The 14,447-nt window shown below is 39.5% G+C and overlaps 1 protein-coding gene across 1 annotated transcript in view; it reads right to left on the reverse strand.

The window, feature by feature from the left end:
• The window catches only part of LOC149275731 (E1A-binding protein p400-like), a 48,785-nt gene that overhangs the window by 963 nt on the left and 33,375 nt on the right, over nucleotides 1-14,447 (reverse strand). The window contains exons 31-52 of the mRNA XM_089504380.1: nucleotides 14,103-14,246; nucleotides 13,617-13,772; nucleotides 13,352-13,435; nucleotides 13,051-13,179; nucleotides 12,399-12,443; nucleotides 12,103-12,256; nucleotides 11,601-11,842; nucleotides 10,553-10,726; nucleotides 10,380-10,431; nucleotides 10,200-10,205; nucleotides 8,756-8,945; nucleotides 6,842-6,898; nucleotides 6,398-6,476; nucleotides 5,598-5,807; nucleotides 4,953-4,998; nucleotides 4,136-4,245; nucleotides 3,776-3,974; nucleotides 3,285-3,433; nucleotides 2,964-3,198; nucleotides 2,504-2,734; nucleotides 1,967-2,091; nucleotides 1,220-1,381 (exon numbers count right to left, since the gene is read on the reverse strand). Of these exons, the coding sequence (XP_089360506.1) occupies nucleotides 1,220-1,381; nucleotides 1,967-2,091; nucleotides 2,504-2,734; nucleotides 2,964-3,198; nucleotides 3,285-3,433; nucleotides 3,776-3,974; nucleotides 4,136-4,245; nucleotides 4,953-4,998; nucleotides 5,598-5,807; nucleotides 6,398-6,476; nucleotides 6,842-6,898; nucleotides 8,756-8,945; nucleotides 10,200-10,205; nucleotides 10,380-10,431; nucleotides 10,553-10,726; nucleotides 11,601-11,842; nucleotides 12,103-12,256; nucleotides 12,399-12,443; nucleotides 13,051-13,179; nucleotides 13,352-13,435; nucleotides 13,617-13,772; nucleotides 14,103-14,246 (2,979 nt within the window). The remainder of the gene's footprint in view (nucleotides 1-1,219; nucleotides 1,382-1,966; nucleotides 2,092-2,503; nucleotides 2,735-2,963; nucleotides 3,199-3,284; nucleotides 3,434-3,775; nucleotides 3,975-4,135; nucleotides 4,246-4,952; nucleotides 4,999-5,597; nucleotides 5,808-6,397; nucleotides 6,477-6,841; nucleotides 6,899-8,755; nucleotides 8,946-10,199; nucleotides 10,206-10,379; nucleotides 10,432-10,552; nucleotides 10,727-11,600; nucleotides 11,843-12,102; nucleotides 12,257-12,398; nucleotides 12,444-13,050; nucleotides 13,180-13,351; nucleotides 13,436-13,616; nucleotides 13,773-14,102; nucleotides 14,247-14,447) is intronic.

The following is a 14,447-nucleotide window of genomic DNA, read 5'->3' on the forward strand; positions in this document are numbered from 1 at the left end:
ATCACGCTAACATCATTACAGAATAGAACAGCAGCATCCATAATTCAAGCCCAGCTGAACCAGTAAGGTTGTATGCCACTAAGAATGCAGATGAATATGACGGGAGTTGTACTCCTCAATGTGGTGTGCGCCAGATGTGGAAAAGGGTTGGCATACTTGCAGGCCTATGTATTGTCTACCTACATTTTGTGTCTTTAGCATCATTACCCCATGCTATATGTGCTTATCCTGAGCAATATTGTGTACTTTATGGGCTGCGTGTGCAATCTACCTGTATATACAACCACATGTATTAGGTAAACTTACGAAGGGGGCATTGGTCTTTTAAGAAACGTATTCAGTTTAAGTTAATTTTACTACCTGGTTTGGAATTTTTGGGTAAATAACAAGAAATTGCATTTTTAAAATATTTTTACCAATATATATGATGTGATACAACACTTTATTGAAAACGAAGTATCTTATCTTGTCACCTAATCGTAACTAAAGCAAAACTCAGAAAATTGGCCCAGGCCCTGGCGGGGGTTAAACGTTTATTGGAACACTGCTTTGACAGGTCTGTGGAGGGGCCACCTGTCGCACCACAATGTCCGATCCAAGCATGTAAGCAGGGATCAGACTGTTGCGGCTGCATGCTGATTTATGAGATAAACGGTTGGTCTACAGGATCCACTTGGCCAACTGCTTATCCCATATGTTGTAGACATTCAAAAGATTAGAAGGGAGCCATCCACAGTTCAGGATTTTGTGTGCAGCCACTTATGCAGTGTGTGTGATCATGTGGGCATGAATGAGAGCCTGATGCGTTAGGTCTTCTATGTGCCTCTTCTTTTGATTAGAATATGTTATTTGACCAAAGCAGGTGGCTTCGCCAACAGAAGGTGGTGAACTTTTACACTTGTAAAGTGTTAAAAAAAAAAAAAATAGAAAGAAATCACATATACATCTACTATTCATATAATAAAGAGTTGGTACATTTGAGGATAAGAGACAAGCATCTTAATTACGGTTTTCACAGCTTTTGTCATGGTGCTATACCAGGAGTCTCTCATTAGGATATAATAGGTCTTGACACGTGCAAAATAATAACCAAATAATAATAACCAAGTATACTGTTGCCAGCGGCCTTATAATTTACAGGGCTAATCTCCTAAGAGAACACTACAACCCCATATGAACTAACCATCCATTATATTACACTCAGAAGGATGGCAGTTACCTGAATCTGGGCCTGCATCTGTTGGGCTCCAGGGGACTTCTGGGCCTGGGTTATAGGAGTGGTTAGGAACTGGGTTTTAATGGCTGGCTGGGTGGTGTATGTCACCTTCTGCTGTTGGCTCTGCTGTTGCTGGGACTGAACAGTCACTTGCTGGCCTGCTATCTGTGGACAAAGCAGACGTGAAGATATCTAATTTTAATATAACAATTTCTGCTTAAAACAGTCAATGCAGCTCTTTCTAGACTTGAAGATGCTTTAGTGAGACTCACTAGGACCTCTTATACTGCAAGTTTCTCCTGTTTTGATTCCCTCCTTGAGAGGAAGCAGTAAACTCAAGACAAGTTGCTGAAGTCCAGAAACGCTTGGTAAAAACATGGATTCTCTAAGTACCCGCTTGTAAATGGTTTTTAAACCTCAAACACAGCAAATTGTACAAGCAATGTTGTCTCAAAATGAAGACATGGTTTATTTCTAATAATAATAGCAGTCAAACCATAATAGCATGCCATAATAGCAGTCAAACTAAATTGATTGGTATTTGATGGAAAGCAGCAATTTTGTGATTTTGTGTGTCCAAAAGGCTGCATACACCCCATGGGGTGGCCAGCACAAGGCATCTGAAAACCTAAGGGATGCCCTGGATATAACCTGGATGCCCTGCTCCCTTTGTCCCTGTGCCGCCCCACTAAATATGCTGGAGACGCCATTGTCAGATAGGTGTTAGGCTAAGATATCTGTGCTAAATACCTTTTGTTGCTGCTGCACTGTGGCCTGTCCTGGAGCTCCCTGGGACTGCAGAGCTTTCTGCTGTTGCTGCTTTATCTTCAAAAGCTGCTGTACATTCAAGGGCTGAGCAACCACAGTTTGCCCACCTGCTGGACAACAACATGACACATCTCACCACCAAAGAAAAAGTTCCAACAATAACCCCACTCCTTGGCAATCAAGTTTACATTCCCCTACTTGTTTAGCATGGACCACCTACTAGACATATTATTCCATATCAATTACCCTCTCTGTAATTCAATAATGCGCATGCTGATGCTGCAGCCTTTACGATGCTATTAGCAAACAAACACACATAAGTAGGGGAAACTGTTATCATTTGTATATTAACAATCCGTGTCCGTTCTGGCACTTGATTAAAACAGTATATTAAGCCCAACACAGCTTCGATAACCATAACCAAGATAACCAATGTTTCAGGAATAATGCTTAATAATAACAAATGTGCCTATCCTATCAAACTAGTTAGGTAAGTTGTGTTAACACACTATTATGAACCGGACTGTTTGTATACTGATGATATTTTAATTCTCATATATAAGACTAACAGCATACCTGCAGCCTTCTGTGGTTGGCCAATAGCGACGCTGATTCCTGCTACTGTTACAGGGAGGGTGGTGACTCCTGTTGATGATACTACGGCAGAAACCACAGGAGGTTTTGCCAGTGCCACTTGTGTTGCTTGCCCTGATTGGGCTTGGATTTGCCCTTGGGCCTGTAGCTGAAGAAGTGAACCAAAACAAAAAAGCGTAAGTAAAAATAAGTTGCTTCTGCAACTACACGCAACATAACAGAAACAACTATCATGTGACTATCCAGCATAAGAAGCAGGCAAAGAGGAAAAGGCATCCTTATGACTAAGCATCGCAGGAGTTGAAGTTCTACAGCTACCTGTTCGTTACTATTGTTCCAATATACTTATATTATTTTCATGATCAAAACAGTTATAAAATAAAATTATAATGACTTACTAGACGGGCTACCTGCAGATTGGCAACAGTGGCACCTGCCAACACAGCCCCTGCTCTTGGTGCAGTGACTGCTGTTAGCTGCTGTGCTTGTTGCGGCTGCTGCTGACTCTGGGCAGGTGCTGCCTGTGGACATGGTTGCTGAGGTTGCTGCTGCTGGGCCACTGTCTGAGCTGTCTGTTGTGGCAACTGCATCTTCTGCTTCTGCAACTTGAGCAGCTGCTCCTACAAGTGACACACAGTCACATATGTATATATGAAAAGCAGACTATCCCTTCTCACAATGTTGAGGTCAAGTCCCTATTACTCACTGGGGATATCTTCCCAACGGGTTTTATCTGTCCCGGGGACTGCGCTTGTGCCTGGATCTGAGGAACCTGCGCAGCCTGCTGCTGTCTGAGCAACTGGAACTGTGCTGGAGTTATGGTTTTACCAGCCAGCTGAACTCCAGCAGTGGTGGCTAGAATAGAAAAGGAACACATGATTAGCCATTCAACTAAAGGCAAAATAAAAATAAATCACTCTTAAATCTTTCCTTATATAAAAAAATTAAATCTGCTGCATGGTACTGAAGCAACCCATAGAATGTTCCTGCTGATTCAACATCCTTTTGGGGGCAATGGTTGCAAGACCACTTGTTTTGCCTAGGTATCTTTAATCATGCTGTATTATTGTTACTGTTAGCAATATCTTTATATATCTCAGAAACCATTCAGTTAATAACATTTATAAGTTGGAATAAAGGTTATCATATAAAGCGGAAACAGTATTGTATGATAATCAGCTGTTTCAATGTGATTACCTGTCGTCACCTGGGTGACTATAGACCTGCTCTGTGTCTGGACAGGTGAAATGCTGCTGCAGACCACAGTCCCTCCAGTCACTGGAGTCACTGCACGCACCCCCTGGCTTGTTGCAATGGTGACCATTTCTGCTGTAGTAGCGGAGGCTGTCACTGCCCTCTGCTGTGCGTGAACAACCTGTGGGGTTCCAGCAGAAGCCTGATTGGGAGCAGAAAACAATCAGAGCTCCTTTCTGCTTTATAGTATATGTAGTACAGCAATATTGCCATATTGACTTCCAACGCAAAAATGTTGCGTCTCTATCTACCGCATCCAATAGAGAACATCTGAATATATTATTTACTGTATTATTTACTTACAGCCAGTGTCCCAGGTACGACAGGAGAAGCAAGCCTCTTGTTAATGGGTTGGAACGTGGCCGATGGAACGCCTGCCACAGTGTTTACAATTACATTTCCACTGACAGTGGCTTTAAATATAAAACATGTTGGTTAACAGTTTCACAATCTATGGTCACTCACTGCAAATGCTATTATAGGTTAAAACATGGAATTATGGTGAAAATCACATTTCTGGTCCCTGCCTCTGTGGGAAGTTGCAATCATCCTTTTCTGAAAACATTACCGTCCAGGCTGCCATTCCAACTACAATGCTGAACTAATATTTATCATCTTTGTAACTAAATGCAGCATAGGAAACACCATTTCTGGTACTGTTGATCACCCAGACCCTTCTCAGAAATAATTCTTTTAAACATGGCAAATATTGCCACATCTGCCATTTTTCTAGAGAATGCTTGTCTCGTGACAAATAAAGTCGGTGCTGATTATTCCCACAGAAACTGAAAAAAGCTTCTGACAAAGTATATGCCTTATCTCTATGCGATTAAATCTCAAGAATACATTTCCAGATCTGCAAATGTCCATATGAATACCATGCTACAGAGGGCAACTAAAGGGACTCTTCAGCCATCATATGCACTTTAATACATATAACAGCTGAGTATCGCCTTCATTTTTCAGAAAAATATTTTCCTCTTGCAAAAACATGATCAAATGCCTTCATTCATTGAAAATCATCGTGATTCTTAGACACAACTATGAATAAAATGAAAACTGCATGTGTCTTTGTAAAGAACATTTTTCTACTATGATTATTTTAGAAACAGTCCCTTACCAGCTTGGATACTTGCGCCCGTAACCGTAGGTTTGATGGTTCCAGCCTATTTAAAAAATAGGACAATTTAGCCTGCTAGATCAATACATGCCTTCACACCAACACATATGTATGTATGTGGACTGTATATCTCTTAAGAATACCTTCCTATGTACCCTTAACAATAAAATATGTGATTCCTTGAGTATTTTCCAACCTTTCCTAACTTATCAAACACCTTTAATCCTTTCAGCTATGTTACGCTTTACATCAACAGCTGAATACTTAAACGTACATCTTTTTTCAGTAAAAAAACAAAATTTTGTTATTATAGATGGGACGTGAATATATTGTCATGAACTAGCTGTCAACATGCACTCAATAAAAGAGGCTTAATATTAGCAGTTTATGAAAGTATTTGTAATTTTTTTTTTAAATCTAAATCAACTTTACTTTACAGTTATGATTTTAAACACAGACTCATTAGATTTTTTAAATATGAAAAATGTAATAAAAAAATTGACTTTCCCTTAACATGCAACAAACACTGAATACCGCCACTTCTCTTTGTGGTTACAGAATTCACAGTGTGACTCAAGTGATATTAAATAATCTGGATATGCATATTCAGATCTGAGACCTCACGATCTGATGCTCATGACCTACCAGAACGGCAGTGGTTGGCACAGTGGTGGCCGCAGTCTGAACCACTGCCTGTGGCTGCTGAACAACCTGTTGCTGGACCACTTGTTGTTGAGGTTGTGTCTGTCCCGGCTGCACGGCTGGAGATGGTGCCTGCTGCCCGTTTGGCTGCGGCTGTTGAGCAGCTGTAGGGCCAGCTTGCTGTTGCGCTCGATGGTGCTGCTCTACTAAAGCCTGCGAGACATTGATAAAACATCAATATATTTGGGTAGTATAATGATGGAGAGCCAGTACCTAAAAATACACTAAACAAAACACAATGCAAATGTTGACCCTACAAATGTTGACTCTTAGTTTACCATTTCAATTGATATATAATAATAAAATAGAAAAATTGGTGACTGTGGTATTAAGGCTGTTATCATCAATGTTTTGTTGCAAATATAAAGTGTCCAGAGAAAGGGAAATATTAGTATGTATGCTGGATCTGTGTCTTATAACCCAATGATACACATCTGAAACACAAAGTGTAAAAATATCTGATGATATATCAGAAAGATATATAGTATCATTTTTAACCAGAGAAAAGGTATGCAAAATATATATACAACCAGCAATGGACAAATCACAGGCAACTGGCATTACTTACTTTTTAGCTATCTTATATTAATATTTACAGGAGATTGTTGGCTCTTAAAAAAAAAAAAAAATCATACTGTCTAGAAAACATTTCTGGCTGGCTCTCAGAATATATATATTATTATATGTCAATGTTACGACACCAGACGGTTAAGACAAATGATCCGTCATAGGTAGCAAAATACCTTTTTTTCTTTGGCAATGCGCTCAGCACGGAGAGAAGCCACCTGGATCGGAGGCAGAGGCTTATCGTAGTTAATGCCACTGTGAAAAGACAAGGCACTTTATCCATTCTCATATATTCTGCATAGTAATGCATTTCAAACACTTTCAACAGAATAATGATTCTATTTAATTTCACTGTGACTCAGATGTATTAGTGTGAAGGATGTAGCATAAATCAGGTGACATATGGATGCCTTTTAAACCTATCTCGTGGATCTTTAGCTCTCTTTGATAAGCATGATGGAATGACGAGACTAAACAGGTAATTAATTCTGTTCAATGTACTGCGTGTGGAATACGGCAGAACTAATGCACAATTTGCCAAGCAATAACAGTGCAGTTGGAGCAATCATTGTAATGTGCAAATATCCAAGATGAGAAGTTTGATTATTTGTGGTTGTTACCTTTCTGCAAGCACAGCAGCATGTTTTGGATTCTTCTGAAAGGGGTTCATTCCCAACCTAAAATAAAGAAAAACATGGCCAGTTACACTTTGTTACACATTGTGTTCTAATAAACTGACCATGACTTCAGCAGGAGCACCACAAGGTTTATTAGCTTTTAGGTAAATGATATTTTATTGGTTTAAGGACACAGACAATACAGAAACATAGGGAAACGTCACAATAAAGATGCAACGACAATGACATGGTCAAGATCCATATACATAATAAGGCTCAAACGGCAGTAATAGATACATTCCAAATACATCCCCCTCCGGTAGGTTTACAAAATATGACATACGGCGAGAAGCAATGTGGAGTGTGAGGCAATGGAAGCCTCAAAAATCAAAACCCAGTATTCAAATTGCCACGAGACCGTGTGGTGTAGAGGTAAACATATAGACACGCACAAAAAGGAAGGAGGTGGAGGGAAGAAGAGAGGGGGGGGAGAGGGAAGAAGAGAGGGGGGGGAGGGGGAAGAGGGAAACGGAGGAGGGGAGTCGGCGGGAGGGGAGCAGAAAGAGAAGAAAAAGCAAAGGGCTAGTAAGGGAAGTCTGATAACAGGAAGCTCTAGGTTAATCACTGAAGCAACGTCACAAGCACAGGAGAGGTGAGAAAAGAGAGCCAGCACGCCCACGTCTTCGTGTATGCCTCCATCCTGTCAGAAGCCAGGTGGATCAACTCCTCCAAGGTCCGGATCTCCTCCACCCGCGAAACCCACAGGCGCAGGGGGGGAGCCATAGGGCGCTTCCAATACAGCGGTATAAGGCTACGTGCCGCGTTAAGAAGATGACGGAGGATGGAGCGTTTCATACTACCCAACGACTTCTCAGAGTGGAGGAGGAGCCCAAAGCCTGGGGAAGGCCACTGTGATCTCCTCCAAACACCGGAAAACCCAAGTCCAGTAGGGCTGAAGTTTACTGCAACTCCACCACATATGCAGGTAAGTGCCGCTGTCCTCCCCGCATCTCCAACAAGCGGGGTCGCTCCCCGGCACAACCCGACTAACCGCCACTGGAGTCCTGTACCACCGGTTTATTAGCTTTTAATATAAATGTGTGTTCAAAGATCAAAATGAAAGTCTTTAGTTCTGATATATCCCAATGGCAGTATGTTGCTGGTTAATGTAGAATAGACCCAAGTAGGGTTAGTAGTGCTAACTGCTAATGGTAGAGCTGGCGACTGTTCTTTGTTATGTTGGCTTTTGCTGTGAGCATCAGTTCATTACTTATGAGCTACTCATGTTCTCATTCGGGAAGTTGATGAAAACAAGGCATTTTTTTCCAGAAATGAACAAGATCAATTCCCATCCCAAAAATGGCCCACTAGCCAGCAACATACGATAAGAAGCCCTCAAGAAGCTGAACCATGCACCCCAAAAAACACTCCAGAATAAAGGGAATGCTTGGGTGGAGGGGGCAACTGAAAGAAGCAGTCTTGTCTATAAAATTGACTTCATGGCCGTTTCTTTAATAAAAATCCAACACTGGATTAATTCCTTTTTAGCTTTCCTGGAAAACTGTGTTACATTTGTACAAATCATTATTTATTAAATATTTTAGGCAAAGGATCTAGATTTTGTGAATTCATGAGCTGAAAGGTGTAAACAAATTAGATGTTTATGTGCATGAATGTATGAAAGAGGAGGTGGATTATTCTGTACCTCAAGAGTTACTTTCCAGGAAAAAATCTTCAAAGAGCTGTTAGCGTGGAAGCCCACAGTTTTATTTGGTATATAGATGCGTTTGAGGAACAGATACACAAAACAATTTCAACACGTTCTTTGTGGTCATGAGGAAATACTGTGAAATTATTTTACTACCCCTTCTTACAAGCTAAAGGTTAGCTCATTGTGCAATGTACTTGTATGCTTACAGTGGTTTAATGGGTGGGCTCCTCTTTCCTGCCGTCATTTTCATCAGCTCAAAGTGATTGGTGTACAGTTGAGTGTGGGTCGCACCCTCGTCCTGGGCATAGATCTGACTGGTTCGCAGAGGACGGCTGTTTTTAGTCTGAAAATGACAGGTTACGTTATGCAACAACAAGAAAACAAGAGGAAAAAAATCTGTTCTCACAGACCCCCCTATGGTGTCATGTTGTCTGCAAAACAGGTGTGTTATGCAAAACATTATATATATATATATATATATATATATAATGCAAATATACGCCAACAGTAACTGCACAGGTGGGAATCCTCTTTTGCCAACCTCATGCCTTGCCATGTCAAGATACACAAAATGATGCACAATGACCAGGATGTGGGCACAGCAAAAATGGATTTGTTAATAACAACTATATATCATTCTTATACACATATCCACCATACTAAATACTGCTCTCGTAACATCATCAGTCAAGACATTCAGAATGCAAAAATTCAGGAAAGCATTCTCCATTCCCAATTAAGGGTAATTGAGTAAGGCATATAAAACCTATCATCTTTGTTATCACGGATATTCACTTTGTCTGGAAGCCCAGCCACCTCATGTTAATGGAGAGCCCTGGCCAAACTACAGTGCTATTGCCTCATTGTTATTTACTGTATATATATATGTATGAAGATTTGGATTTGAGCGCTGGTAGTTTGTTATTATTAAATATTGCACTAGTCATTTATCTCTATCCTACCATTAATTTAAAATTTTATATGATGGCATACGAAATAATATTTTTCTTCAGCCTGAAGCGGCACACGGCAATCATCTTCATCAATCATAAAATAACTTTCACTTGTGCTTGCCTCTGTTTAAAGCTCAACAGAGTAAAACATTTTGAAATGTACGAGTCCCAATTGTCTGTGATGCCTTTCAATGCAGCAACTAGAGCACATGAGATGTATGTGTCCCAAAACACATATTAAAGTGCCCAGCCTGCCTGACAGCTCAATAGTCTTCATTATATAACATTATTCTTTCAACTGTATCCAACCCACACGCATACAAATTTAAGAGATTTGCTGCCAATCCATCAAAGTGTTCGAGAGAGTAGTTTTAAGAGCTATCCTAAAGGAGATATTCCTCCAAAATGTATTTGTGGTGAAACATTACTTGTGTTATTTTGATAAATGGGAGTATATTATTTTGGTGCAATACAAAAATAAAGTGTAATCATTTGTTTACTTTCAATTCACTGACTTCTTTATGCATTGTGAATAACCAAAATCTAGCAAGTTTAACCAGAAAGGGTTGAGATGGCATAAAATTCATTGAGAAATATCACTAATGACATGATGCATTACACAGAGCCAATCAATAATTTCTTTTCAGAAGAAGCTCAATGGGGTGAACCTTTTATTTTTTTGGATTTACTGGAAAACCAGAGACTTTCTGTGTGCAACCTTTCCTGCATGAAAACATGAAATAAGGTTGAGTGTATACAAAAACACCTGTGTATACAAAAACCACAAATCATCAATCTTAGTGTAGCAGAAGGACACGTTGACAGGAATGATTACAACATAAACATTATAAATGAATAAGTTAGAAAAAATGAGAACAAACCTTATAAATACTCTTAGTCTTCTTCTTAGGGTTAGCTTCAAACATTAGCTATAAAAATAATACAAAAATATCAAACATTAACAAGGATTGGCACAATTTTTTACATATATATATATAAAAAAAAGTGAATGTGCTTGTAAAGCATATAAATGTTGGATGATCTTCTGACCTTCCCTTCCTCCCTCGGAATGATGACACTCTCATATCGACTGCGACACTGCTTTGATGATCGGTAGATCCGGCTGCACGAGTTTACCACGTCGCTCACCAGATCCCAATTGGCAGTGTGAGCTGGGGAAACGACTGTGAGGTTCAGAGGGAGCTCCAGGAGATGTTTTACTGCCTAGGGTAAAGAATACAAAGAAGAGTAAGAAAACCATTCGCTAATTGTTGACTTGTCCCAATACTTACTGGAATGACTGCTACTATCTGATCACACAAATGGCAGCAGCACTAGCTAAAAAAAAAACACACCACTGAAATATTTTTTATTTCAAGTATATATGATGTAGATGTTTTAAATCACAACAGTCAACATCATCTTATCTTTATAGGCAAAGGGACTTGTGCTAGAAAGGGTCATATGTCCTATGATGCAGTGTTTCTCAAACTATGGTCAGTCATAGGTACTTCAAAGCTTAATTCTCATACATATTGGGTTTCATAGGAAATACTTATAAGAGGAAGTATTCAATAATGAAATGTATTATACAGGGAGAACTTATGGTACTATGGGAAAATACTGGTACTATGTATATTTTGTTAATTCTTAGGATATTGGGCACTAAGCCTTTGCAGGTGGAATGTATGTCTTCCCTTGGTGCTACAACACACTCTTAAGAGCCAAAAAAGTTACCTGTGCATTAGTAAATGATCCCTGCAATTAAGGATCATTAGGTCTTACCTAAGAAATATGTTTTCTAACTGCCATTTCTTAAACTCTCTGATGTATAATAGTATCGAAGGTAGGATTTTACTGATTGAAATTATGGCACGTACTTCCTTTACTCATAATTTGAGACTTCCTGATGTTCCTCCCTCAAAAGACATCTTATTCAGATTTACCTTAAAAGAGTCTTTTCATTTTATAACAAACCACATGGGCTTTTGCTGTCACGTACTGCATTTGCTTTTGTCTCCACATTCCAGCACATAACTGTCCCAAATAATCACAGCTCACAAGTTTGAACAGCGCTGGATATCTACGGCTTCCTAACCTGCAGGAGAGCCCAGTCCTCACTGATGAGCCACTCTGGGTTGTCCGGTCCTGATTCGGCTGCTGGTTTGACCAAGGTTGGAAGTGGTTTTGCAAACTGTGTTTGTTGTTTCAAGAGAAGGTTTTTCTTCTGCTCTTTGCCTTCTCTTTTCACTTTCAGCATGGCAGGTGTGGCTCTGTCAAAGAGTGAACGGGGAGGAACCACAGACTCCCCGTGTCTCTGCTTCTTCTTTCTACCTGCAGCTAAAACACACAGTTACTGAAAACTTTAAATAATTGTTCTCACCAACTTCACTATGCATTGAAAAGGGCCAATCCATATGAGGTTTCACTGGCAGAACTAGCCCAATTCAATCAGCCATTCCTGCATTAGAAACTCACTAGGGTTAGCCCTTCCTAATGCAATCTTTGACCTCCCCACAATTCACCTGCAAACTCATGGTTTAGCAGAAATGTCGAGAGGCAAAAGATACCAATGTGCTGTAGAGTCCTGAGTTACTCACCAACTGGGTCTGTTTTGTGTCTCTTGCGTTCTTTTCTCACATAGACAGGAGGCAGCTTAGATTCCGGAATGAGATTGGTGTCATACATCAGGCACATTACTGAATCAATGTAGATATCATTCTCATCTTGTGGTGGAGTAGGAGGGGTCCATATCTGTGCCACGTAAAATTTTGTGTTACAATTTATGTGCAATTTGGTGTAATTCCAGTTCCTTATCATCTACACATCTCAGGGTTGAACTTAAAAAATCTGTTTGACCTCACACATACTTATCTATGCAAGTACTGTTACTTACAGGCATAATTTCTGTCTGCCCATCTGGACCTTCATATACAAAATCCTAGAGAAAAGGGAAATAATGTATTTGTTTGAGAATACATATATAATAATCAAAATACAGATTTTGGTTTTTATGACAAAAGGCTTATCCTTCTAACAAAAACTATGCATAATGAGTTGAATGACTGACAAAACATGTATATTTCACATTTCAGGAAAACTTATATTTTATTAATTTATTAATCAAATTAACCCTATGTGCATCTGCAACGCTGAGCCATAACATAAATCCTTCCGATGTCACAATGTAAGGCAAAGCAAACACATGAACATACTTGATAAGATTAACCCTTCTAAAAATCATTCTAACGTACGAGTACAAAACATGGTCGTTTGATTCACCCGAGAAGTTGAAGAATTGGTTACAAGACAAAAAATCCAGTAGTCACCAACAAAAGAAAGGGAGTTGGAACCTCCAAGGGAAGGAGAATGAAGAAGAAAGTGGGAAAAGAACATAAAAATATACAGTATTACAGTATTTTAATGTGCTCCTGGACCAGTGCAGCATGGGATCATACATATGTATACACACACCTATAATAAAGGTTCTAGAAGATCTAACATTTTCTACAATAAAAAAAAATATTTTACACCATTAAATCAGCCACCTTGTTATAAGCATCTTCTCTCATGTAGGTCAGAAGCTCTTCCTCGGTTTCTTCCCATACCATTTTCTCCTCCCACTCCTTTTTTTCCTTTAGCTGTTGAATCTCCCAGTTCCTCTTTGTCATTTTTGTCTGCCAGAGATGAAAAAGAAATGGGTTACATGAAAGGAGTGTTTTTCTACACTTGGTTGTCAGATCTTACATGCAGTGCACTGATGTTGGCCAGGGTCAATGTTTCCTGGAAATTCTAGTATTGAAGTAAACATATCACTGATCAGATTTACTATTAACAATCATTTCTAACCTCTAAAGTCTCCTCAGTTCCTCCAGTGCCTGATGTGTAGAACTCTTCTAAGTAATTCAAAGCATACTTCTCAATGGGTGTAAGCTAAACAGAAAAGGTAAAAAGTATGGTCATTGCATAAATACTAATGGAGATTAACTTGCAGCACCAATCTGTCAATGTATTTTGTTATTTTGTGTTACTTCAAATGATGGTCACATAAACTATATTATATTTATGAAGCACACAGAGCTATGTTTTACTCAGTATTTTATGAATGGCTTACCTGCTTCACCACCGCAGCCAGCTCTTGCAGGTCCGACGTTTCCTCCTCATATTGAGTGCTGCCTGGTATGTCCATCTGTTTGTCTTGTTCTCTCTTAATATCTTGTGCCACTGATTCTGGATCCACAACTCCCACCTGCTCAATGCTCTTTAAAGCCTTTAACATTGAAAAGAAATCACAAGCTACTAAAATACCGATTGAGAACATTTATCAAATTGGTGACCCTTCCTGCTTTCTGGTCCCCAGTCCATATGCTTTGAGTCCCATGCATTTTTCAGCAGTATGCAGCCCCCCAAAAGTTTGACAACCTTGTTTTAGATTTTATTATTGGCTATAACATAATAACATTTTCTCTGCCTCATTGCTTTCTTGCTGCATAACTAAAATCTACAGCAATTTCTTATTTCTATTAAATGCACAAAAAAAAAAAAAAAAAGAAATTATCACTGACAAAAAAGGTCACTAATGCATCTTTCAGCTGCTCACCTCTATGAAGGGCTTGGCAAACTTGGTAGCTATTGTCTCTGCTGGGGATGGTTCTTGAGAAAGCATTACAAATTCTTCAGCTTTTGCGCCAAATCCAGAGTCTTCCAAGGGTGAATAAAGCTCAAACAATTCATGTATTGTTTGCTGCGGGGGGAAAAGAACAACATTCCTGTCCTGTTACATCACATTACAATGCTTCATAATAAAACCAGTTACCTTTGAGTGAGGCTATAGGGAGGAGAGCTCTGGAAGGGTCCCACATTACTGTTTTTTTTAATACTGCCTTTAATCTTACGTTATCTTTGTTGCCAACCTGTACTGGGCTGAACTTGTTTACATTGTAAC

The sequence above is a fragment of the Sceloporus occidentalis genome, unplaced genomic scaffold (assembly GCF_023333645.1).
Source record: "Sceloporus occidentalis isolate IW3139 unplaced genomic scaffold, rSceOcc1.0.p SCAF_269, whole genome shotgun sequence".
Classification (NCBI taxonomy): Eukaryota; Metazoa; Chordata; class Lepidosauria; order Squamata; family Phrynosomatidae; genus Sceloporus; species Sceloporus occidentalis.